Below are 10,584 nucleotides of genomic sequence, written 5' to 3'. Positions count from 1 at the left end.
TGTATGTATACACTGAGCTGGATGTGTTGCCATGGGCGGCTTTGGGATGATTTATGGCTAAAAGATCAGAACAGAAAGAGCAGCTGGATAGGAGAGGATGAACAGACTGGAACCAAACCCTGCATTTTCGCTGGTCTAACTGATCACCAACAATTTCGTAGTTCAGCTCGGTGGGCGAGTAGTCTCGCTGCCTACAATTTTCCAAACCATGATTACAGCAAGTTCCTGACGAGATGCCTTGCACACATGTCAGCCTATGCCGAACATGGAACATCAGCACGAAGCGACACAAACCGATCTGCCAGAGTGAAATTACCCCCATATGTTGAAAAAGCTCACAGCAAATTTTTGCCTGAACATATGTTTCTAGGTACAAATCAACTAAACCTCTGACCCTTCCAGCTACTTCATTTGGACTATTCCTGCGCTTACTAGCTTCATGATCTTCTGCTTCACTCCAGGGTTCTTGAGGTGATCCTGAGCAGACCTTGGATTCTCTTGGAAATCAATCAACACCTGCAGAAAACCTCAGCATTGTCAGATCCTTCGCTAAGCTCTACTAGAATGGTCGTCTATACAAAATTCTGGTTCAAAATAAGTACAGAAGTTACCTGCCGCATGACAGGGTCTGTCAGAATGTTCTGTATTTCAGGATCATGCATAGCCTTGTCCTGCAAAAAAGGGGTGAGCGAACAAGTTGAAAAACACTATCCCTCCTAAAGCAATCGATGAGCACGAAGGAGGATGGTCTTACCTGTCTCTCTTTCAGTTCCTCCGGGGTAAGTTCGCCTCTGTTTGCCTTGTTGATCTGTTGAATACATCTGAAAAAAAAAGAGCAGCAGTTAGAAGGAGATACTTGTATGAGAAGACAGTCACTAATGACATCTTGAAGAATCATTACTTACCTCTTTACACCATCAAGCAGCTCCTGGTTACTCGGATCATGCTTGAGGCCCACCTGGTAAGTCTCCATTGCTTTGTCGTATTCTTTCATAAAAAATTGGATAGCTCCTTTCCTTGTGTATCCTTTGGAGAATGTAGGATCTAGCTCGATGCATTTCTCGGCATCTTTCAGACCTTCAGGCATGGCACCCAGCTTGGTGTAACAAGCAGCCCTGTTGCTGTATACCTGAAACAGAATCCACGTAACAAATTGCTTAGAAGTTAGCAAAACTACCAAACCCACCACAGCACACATCTACACTGCAGAAGCATCTGCAAAGGCTTCACAATTTTAAGCGTAAGCAATTTACCCTTGGGTCCTGTGGGTTTCTCCTGAGCGCTTCAGTGTAATGCTTCACTGCTTCTGGGTATTTTTGCTGCTTGAAGAACTCATTACCTGCACAGCAGTAGCATGAAATAAAATATTATCATCAACTCCTGCAAATTACCTGTAAGAATAACACGGGGCAACAAAGAGCAAAGCAGCAACTGAACAAGTGATAACGAGTTAACGACAGAGCTCCCACAGCATACCTTTCTCTCGCTCCTCATCAGCTATTTTCGGATCATAGTACTCTTGTTGCTCGAGCTCCTTCTTTGCTCGTTCAGCATCATTTAGTCTTTTCAGGGTGTCTGGGTTCCGATGCTCAGTTAAAGCCTTCTGGAAAGATTCAATGGCAACATTGTAGTCTTTGGAGCACTTAGCAAGTTTGGCAAGAGCAGTTCCTTTTCTGGTCAGTGCCCTCGATATCATCTTGAAATCAGCACGTAGTTCCCTTCCCCTCTCAACAGCCATATCACAATCCTTAATGCACTCGTCATACTGAAATTTGGAGGAGAAACATAATATCAACTTTCAAAAACAGAAGAATAAAACGTCAGGAGTGGGCGTGCAAATACTCGGGATGTGTCCAAACGGCGCCTGTGCTTATAAATTTGGAGATTATTTAAGCTCCACAAGCCAGTGTCTACACTTTACAAAGTCCAAGCTCCAAGAAGGCAGAGATGCATTGTTGCTGTCAAATGAGTAAGAATCACCTTGATAGGGACTTCACTCTTAACTTTTAGCAGCATATCAGAAATACTAACACTTGTTGCCTATCGCAAGAGTAGGAACCATCTCGACATGTCAAATACTACTAAGCATATCCATCGCCTCCACCTCTTCCAAGTTCCAACTGTGAGTCATTAATTAGAAGTTCGTATGTAAATTCCAAAACGATAGGCACGAATATGCTAAGCCTCTAAGTATTAATAACAATTTGTAAGATACTACCCATTTTTTTAACGATGCTGGAACAACACGCACAACAATCTAAATAACAGGAAAGTTACTGTAAAAGAAATTATCAGCAAAGTCGCTCTGCTCACCTTTGCCATCTCAAGGTAAACTGCGGCGCGGTTTGTGAGGTAGGAGATGTCCTCGTCATCGAGCTCCATGGCTTTTGTGTAGTGTTCGATAGCCGTCTCGAAATCCTTTTTCTTGTAAGCGGCGTTCCCCGCTTCCTTCTCCTTCTGCGCCGCCACCTTCCTCTCCTTCCGCTCCTTCTCCTCCTCAGTCATCTCCATCGGTTCGGGCTCCGGATCCTTTGACTTAGTCTCGGGCTCCGGCTCCCTCGACCTCGTCTCGGGCTTATGCTGCTGCTGTTGCTGTGGCGGCGGGGACGCGGACTGCGACGCCGCCGGCTCGGATGCTTCATTGTACTGGTTCTCGTTCTGGGGCCTGATGTTAAGCATGAGGGTGAGCACCTGCATCATGCGGGGATCGGAGAGGTAGTTGCCGAGGCTGCCGGGGTTCCGCTGCACATCGCGCAGCATCTGCATGAAGTCCGGCTGTTCCAAGTAGGCGCGCGTGGTGGGGTCGGCGGCAATCTTGCTCCAGACGTCCGGTCCCTGAAACACCTTGCCGATGGTGTCGGCGCCGAACCCCGGGGGGCGGGGGCGCGGGAGGGCCAGGCGGGCCTGGGCGAGGCCATCCTTGAGGGCCGTATTGGAGGGCTCAAGGGCGAGCCCCTTCTCGTAGGCCTCGACGGCTTTGCCGGCGTCCCGGAGGCCGAGGTGCGCGGCGCCGAGGCGGGAGTAGCCCTTGGCCCAGTCGGGCTTGAGCGCGACGGTCCTCTCGGCGTCGGCGAGCGCCTCCTTGTAGCGGTGGAGCGAGGCGTAGGCCGCCGAGCGGTTGGAGTAGAGGACGTGGTTGTCGGGCGCGAGCGCAATGGCGTCGCCGAAGTGGCCCGCCGCCTCCTCGAAGCGGCCCGCCGAGAAGGCCGCGTTGCCCTTCGCCTTCGCCTCGTCCGCCATCGCGATTGCGGCTGCTTGGCTTGCGATCGATCGGGATGGGGACCGTTGAGATCGTCGGATTCGTATCGATTGGCTTAACTTCGCGTTGAGGAGCAGCTTTTCTGAAGGGGGGAATTATAAAGGGGGAGAAGGTTCTCGACGGCGACCGTCCGATCTCAACGATTCTGGAAGTATTTCTTCTTTCTTCTTTTTACTTTTTCGAAGGGCCGACTCTAGAAGGTTCCTGGGGTGGGGGCACATGGGAAGTCGGGAACTCGCGCGAGACCGCTGGTAGGCTGGTAGCCTGTATGGTCCGTTTCAAATTCAACGAGCAGTACCGCACGAGGCCTTCTCCTTTGGTTCCAGCTTCCAACCCCGAGCGAACTGTGCAAAGAAAAATAACATTTCTCTAGAGAGGTGTTGTATGAACTTGATCACGGAGTGTTCAACGATTTTAGTTTCTTACCGTTCGAGGTGACCCATGCAACTACCTAAAACCTATGAATTTAATTCAGTTTGCTTGACTCAGAGTCTTCTAAGATTTCATCAACACATACGTCAAGGTACAAATCTAGCGATTTCGACTTTGAAGAATCTTAACGTAAATTTTGGTTTATCAAGCGTCTTTGTTAGTTTTTGCATCATATTATTCAATCTTTCATATACTCCATTTATTGAATTAATATGTTTGCTGAAAAGATGTACTCCCTCCGTCCGTCTTTAGTAGGCACATATATTTTTGCATGCAGTCCGGTAATACCAGACGTATTTGTCCTGCCGACTTAGAGCAGCCTATCAACGCGCCAGCTAGCATGCATCCGCCCCCAATCAACACAAGAGCAGCACACTACCTTGGTACCCGAGCTAGCAAGTTTCACGCCTAGCAAAAAAAGGACAGAGGGAGTAGAAACATGTTTCTGCAAAGATCTTTTATACTAGTAGACATTAGCCCATTAGCCGCTCAGCTTCCGGATGTCTCATGTTCGTCAAAATTTGAATGTATCTAGACATGACTTAGTGTATAGATGCATTCAAATTTAGTCAAATTGAGACATCATTTTTTGGACGGAGGGAGTACTATATTCTCAAAAAAGAAAAGAAAAAAATTATTGTACTACGGCTATTATTGGCCCATTAAATTTGTGTTTACTTTTTTTTTCAGGCATGACATCTTTCGGTCGAATTGTGAAAAGAAAATTATTTGACAACCAATTTTGTTTGTGCTAAGTCATAGCGTTCCGATTGTTTTACTAGTTTTTTATCATTTGAGATGGACGACTTAGGCAACTAGTATGACATTATATGTCTTTCGGAAAGTCCGTGTAGCCTGACCGCCACGTCACATCGATAGCACACGCATTTGGAGGTAAGCACACAAATGTCAACTCTATGCAAGGGCGTCAAGTCGCCCCTTAGGGCCCGTTCGGTTTTGCGGGGATTGAGGAGGATGGGAAGGAGTTTAAATCTTACAAATCCATGTTGATCCTCGTCAGGATGAGCCAGTGAGATGAAACGAACGGCTCATTAAATGTTCAGATGTTAGCAAGTGCAAGCAGGCAGAGCCAGGCCCAAGGCCAAACGGGCCACGGCCTGGGTTGTGGAGAAATTGTTCAGGCTATAAGGTAAGTTTCGGCCTTGGCCTGGGACGCAGCCCACCTCAGCCCAGTCAGATCTCTCAGGCCCAGGCCATGAGACCGAAGAAAAACAGAGAGAGACTGCGTCTAAAGTAAGAATAAAAAGGAAGACGTTGTAGTTCAACGCCAGACCTCGTGTCGCCGGCCGCCGTACAGCCCGCCGTCACGCCGCCGTGCCATAAATAGGTACATCCATTTTTGGCAAATTTGAGACAAAAATTATGTAACGGAAGGAGTAGTTATTTATGTAGCCACAAATAGATCAAAATCCCACAGACAACAAGGTTAAGATGGAAGTATTGCGTGGTTGGTTTCTTGTGATAGAACCAGCCCATCCAGGTTTAAATTCCAGATTTGGCATGGGCGCTCGTATTTCCTGAATTTATTTTAGAATTTGACCGACGTTGTGCTTTCAATGAAAGTGACGTACCTGAGACTTCGTCAATCTGAAGATGATCTCCGCTCATAGGGTATGGTGAGTGTACGTGTGTGTTTGTGAGTGTTTGCGTCTGTGCTTGTTTCCTAAAAAAGAGATGGAAGTATCGATCTAAAAAAAATGAAACCACTATTGGATACCACACTGATGCAATGCATTGGTAGAGATGTGTAAATGTTCATTTAATATTTAAGGCACAAGAGCTCTTATGTTAATATTTGAACCGTTTAATATTGTGTTCAAATTGTTATTAATTATCTGGAAAAAAAAAGTCCGAACTTTATTGGCCCGGGGCGTGATAAATTCCTGGCTCCGCCGTCCCTGGCTGATGCGAGATGCGTAGATTGGCGCCTTGGTGGGGGCAAGTTAAACCAGGGCCATGGGAATAAGTTATCAAAGTGTTTCGCCGCGAGTATATATCCACTTAACTGTTGCCGGTGAAGAAGGATCCGGAGTTCGGGACAAGCTGAAACTTTCACGTTTGCAGCTGCAGTCCTGAAGTGGATTAGCGTATGCCGGTATGCGCTATTCCTCTAAAGTCATCTCACATTCCATTTATTTTCCTGAGAATTCGGTCCGTTTCATGACTCATGAGTGTGTTGATCACGTTTGCCTTTCCTGCTTCCACCACCTCAACTGTCAAGCCCCGGTGGTTATCTCCTCTGCAAAAGCACCATGGAAACGTCAGTTTGCTCGAGACGAGACAAATTATAGCGTGGGGGAAGAGGAGATCAGCTGCCACAATTTTTGGAGCCTCTTATCTCTTTTTCCCCGCACAGAAGGCGTCAGTTCCTCGCCTTTCCCCTCCCGTCGGGCATAAGGAAGTGAGGCTGCGCAAACCACGGAGCCACCGCCGGCTAATTCTAGTTCATGACGCTAGCCACCCTTCTCCGGTGCGGTGCTGAGTGCGACATTGTGCTGGATTAGTGCTACTCCGTATAATCCTGTGGAGATCACTACAATTATGCGTGCATTTTGGAACATTACTTGTGAATCTGATCCACAGCAAGCCCGATTCCGGAATTCATCCGGAGGAGCTGGAGCTGCGCCTGCGCGGCCGCGCGAGAGAACTGAACTGCCTCCGTCTCCGCGAAGTCGCAAGGCGACGACGACCCGCACCGCACGCCTCGCGCACCACGTGTCCGCGTGGAGCACGCCGCTGCGGCTACTTAAAGCGCAGCCCACAGTTCCCAGCACCCACGCCTCACAACTTGCTCTCTGCTCTCTCTCTCCTCTCTCTCTCTCTCTCCTGTCGCACACGCACATGCTCTCTCGGGCGGCGATGGCTGCGTGGTGGGTTTGTGGGTTCCTCTCGCTCCTGGCGGTGGCCGCGGCCGCTGCGGATGGGGCCGAGGGGAAGTGGGATCCGTTGCTTCGGATGCCGACGGAGAAGGGGTGTGCTCCTGCTCCTGCGCCGGCCGCGGCGGACGAAGGGGTGACGAAGTGGGCCGTGCTCGTCGCGGGCTCCTCCGGCTACGGGAACTACCGGCACCAGGTGAGAATCCTCAGCAGCCTCGGCCCGTGGACCGGGAGTAGAACTGTTAGGGTGTAGGAAGATTGCGTACTGAAAATTAAGAGTTTTGGTCAATTTCCCCTTTCCATACCATGTGTACGCTTATTCAGCTTTCCTCTATTGGGGCATTCTGATTCGAGGTGCTTGGAGTCTTGATACTCCTACTTCGAAATCGGGCAGGATCTAAACTAATCTTTGCTCCAAAATTGTCGGTTCCTTATCGAGCTAGCTTTGCTTTCAATTTTGAAATCGTCTGTAGCCATGCGTTCAAAATTGCTCGGATTGTACTTAACATTAAAAATGAGTGGATATTCATGAAATGCGTCTCTGTCGAAGTACATTTTTCGATAGAGGGATCTTTTATTAATTCTCTTCTGTCCAAGTGCAGAATTTAGTGCAATACATTTAGATGAGGGCTATTAGGGATGATTTGTTCTAATGATCTAATGCCGCGAATTACATGAAAGTTTGATAGCGTGTGCTTGATCAAAACACGATTACTAGACTGTGAGTGCTTACTCAACGAATGTGGTGTTCTTGATGCACGGCAGGCAGACGTGTGCCACGCATATCAGATTCTGAAGCGGGGAGGACTGAAGGAGGAGAATATTGTGGTGTTTATGTATGACGATATCGCCAAAAACGTTCTCAACCCGAGACCTGGAGTCATCATCAACCATCCTAAAGGCAAAGATGTTTATGCTGGTGTTCCGAAGGTATTACCTGGATGTAGTCTCTTTAATTATAATTTCAAACAAGATTGAACGAGTAATTAATATAATTTTACACCTTAAAGTAGGACTGTACTTTCTAATCAGATGGAGTGATAGATTTAATGCTGTTTGATACTGCCAAGACTGATCAAATTTAACATACATTACAGGACTACACACGTGACCAGGTCACTACTGAAAACTTCTTTGCGGTCCTCTTGGGCAACAAAACTGCGGTTACTGGAGGGAGTGGCAAGGTGATAGACAGCAAACCAAATGACCATATTTTCATCTTCTACTCGGACCATGGGGGTCCTGGTATTCTTGGTGCATACCTCAACATAAGTGTTGTTGTTTAGATATTTTTTTTGTGTGTGTGGAACACAGATGACATTAGCAAGTTTGTAGGTATGCCCAACATGCCATATCTTTATGCTGGTGACTTCATTAAGGTGTTACGAGAAAAACATGCTTCCAACAGCTACTCGAAAATGGTATTACCCCCCACCCCAAAAAAATGTTTTTAAATCTGAAATGGCACACTCTTAGACCACAATCAAAATTACAATTTGCAGGTTATATATGTCGAAGCATGTGAAAGTGGCAGTATCTTCGAGGGTTTAATGCCAGAAGATCTTAATATTTATGTCACAACAGCAGCAAACGCTGTCGAAAATAGCTGGGGTGCATACTGCCCTGAGATGGAACCACCACCTCCGCCTGAATACATTACATGTTTAGGCGATCTCTACAGTGTTTCCTGGATGGAAGACAGGTTAGCATCATATAGAATCTATTATGCTCAGCACCTGATTCATTTTGTGACGTCTTGTAAGATAGGACCTTCATCTTTGTTTACGTTTTTCAAATATACGTCTATAGGGCATATATATTTGAGTTATAATTCGCTATGCAATATGATGTACTTGCTTTATTACATTATCTATATGTGGTATGGTTATCTTTGAACTATTGCTCATTTTGAAACTGTTTTCGTCATTGTTACCGCTGTTATCTTGCACACTCTTGAATATGTACGGAAATTTTTATCTTTTTTTGTTCGAAAAGGAGGTCGTAACCCCCGGCCTTTGCATCAAATGATGCACACAGCCACAACGGAAATTTTTATCTGCGACCTGATTTTCAGACCTTATTCATAAGAATTCTTTCTTCATCACCCTGTATAAAACATGCTTTTGTATTTGTTTGAAAAGGTATTGTCACATTGGAAGTCACAACATGAATGAGTGTTAGTATAATCATTAGCAAAATAATTAGCACATAGTTTAATTCTCAAGTCACACTGCACCCGTAAATGGTAGTAACAAAGATGTGTAGATACAACACATAAGCGAATAGGTTGGGAAGTATCAGCTCGTAGAGCAAAGCTGTTGCAGCAGTTATTTGTAACAAATATGTTTGCTGTTTTGATCCTACTTTACAGTGATGCTCATGATCTAAAGAAGGAAACCATCAAGGATCAGTACGAGGTGGTAAGTCTCAAGTACACTTTCTTCGTATTGGTTAGTGGCATCTAGTGACTGCTTTCTTGTGCAGGTTAAAAATAGAACCTCAAACTCAAATAAGTCTGATAGGGGTTCTCATGTCATGGAGTATGGTGACAAGACATTCAAGGAGGAGAAGCTTTTCCTTTACCAAGGTTTCAATCCTGCAAATGCCAACGTCGCGAACAGGCTGATTTGGCCTGGCCCGAGTGCAGCAGTCAATCAAAGAGATGCTGATATTCTTTTCATGTGGAAGAGGGTACACTCCAGTTTTTTTCTTCAGTCTCAATTAGCTTGCTCTCTTCATTAAAAAAAATGATGTGTACTTTTGAAAAGTGTTACAAGAGGTCTGCAAATATAACGTCACGAAATATAATACTAGAAGTATTATCACGAAATTCAGCACGCAACGAAAAAAAATATGATTTTGCTTTAAGTTTCCCAAATGTTTACAAAGGTTACCTAAGTAAAAATTGTTCGAACATAATTTCACATTGACCAATAGAGTAACAACTATATGGAGTATTTTGTGGGGTTTAGTAGAAGCCTCATAATGTGGTATTATGGACATCTTAGAGAATATAGGAGGATTGACCTCAAGCTTCTAAATGCTAATGTTGGTTCATGGTGTGGAGAAGATGTCGCAACAGCCAACAGTACTCTGAAACAGAAGCCATTGCTGTTAGTGAGAGGGTTTGAGCTCATATTCTAACCATCAGCTTAAGCTCAAGTTCTCTGGCAACAGACCAAATTTTGTGCATCAATTTTTTTTTAGCTCCTTTTTGTTTTGCCAAGATATCTATTAAGTACCAATGTTTATCTTCCTTGTTTCAGTATGAGCAGTTGAATGTCGGATCTGAAGAGAAGCTGAGGGCTCTCATGGAGATCAAAGAAACCATGGCACACAGGAAGCATCTCGACAGCAGCATTGATTTCATTGGGAAGCTTGTTTTTGGATTCGCAAATGGGCCTTCAGTGCTTGAGGCTGCTAGAAGCCCTGGCCAACCATTAGTTGACAATTGGGATTGTTTGAAGAGGATGGTGAGTGCAATAATTTGTTTTTGAAATTGCATATGTAACTCACGAACGTTCTGCTGTCGCACGTATGCAGGACCTGCGCATCTGTGTTCTTTCTGTTTCCTGTTGCATTTACTCTGTTTTGATGGTCATCGCCAGGTACGAATCTTCGAATCCCAGTGTGGATCACTTACTCAGTATGGCATGAAACACATGAGGGCGTTTGCAAACATATGCAACAATGGCGTCTCTGAAGATAAAATGATGGAGGCAAGCACCAGCGCGTGCGGCAGCTACGACTTGGCGAGGTGGAGCTCAGTGGCTCAAGGGCACAGCGCTTGATCATCCTCTGCAGTAGCAAATGCCCCAGAGGCTTCCAGACCTCACTTGTGTATATACATACCATGGATACAAGAAGTCACCCAACGATGTGCCTCTTTTGCGTTGGGTTAATTGATAGTTTATGGTCGTGCCTGTATAAATCACGTTTCAATTGCAATCAATGAAAAGGCAATGATTAAGACCAAGTATGTGGATGTTGTTGCAG

General features: G+C 45.7%; 2 protein-coding genes across 2 annotated transcripts; one reads left to right on the top strand and one right to left on the bottom strand.

The window, feature by feature from the left end:
* Positions 1-103: 103 nt before the first annotated feature.
* Positions 104-3,381, bottom strand: LOC100846471 (hsp70-Hsp90 organizing protein). Its single transcript, XM_003580185.4, has 7 exons — positions 2,314-3,381; positions 1,477-1,765; positions 1,254-1,339; positions 906-1,129; positions 755-821; positions 612-671; positions 104-516 (listed from the first exon to the last, which is right to left on the bottom strand). Exons 1-7 carry the CDS (start codon positions 3,238-3,240, stop codon positions 403-405), a joined length of 1,767 nt encoding a protein of 588 aa, XP_003580233.1. The 5' UTR covers positions 3,241-3,381; the 3' UTR covers positions 104-402.
* Positions 3,382-6,044: 2,663 nt separating this feature from the next.
* On the top strand, positions 6,045-10,564 carry LOC100821265 (vacuolar-processing enzyme beta-isozyme 1). Its single transcript, XM_003580188.4, has 9 exons — positions 6,045-6,784; positions 7,354-7,518; positions 7,686-7,842; positions 7,924-8,009; positions 8,091-8,290; positions 8,960-9,008; positions 9,073-9,279; positions 9,855-10,061; positions 10,197-10,564. Exons 1-9 carry the CDS (start codon positions 6,254-6,256, stop codon positions 10,377-10,379), a joined length of 1,785 nt encoding a protein of 594 aa, XP_003580236.2. The 5' UTR covers positions 6,045-6,253; the 3' UTR covers positions 10,380-10,564.
* The last annotated feature ends 20 nt before the right edge of the window (positions 10,565-10,584 follow it).

This window comes from Brachypodium distachyon, chromosome 5, assembly GCF_000005505.3.
Source record: "Brachypodium distachyon strain Bd21 chromosome 5, Brachypodium_distachyon_v3.0, whole genome shotgun sequence".
NCBI lineage: Eukaryota > Viridiplantae > Streptophyta > Magnoliopsida > Poales > Poaceae > Brachypodium > Brachypodium distachyon.
The sequence above is the reverse complement of the archived record's forward strand: the minus strand, read 5'-3'. Positions and strand labels throughout refer to the sequence as shown.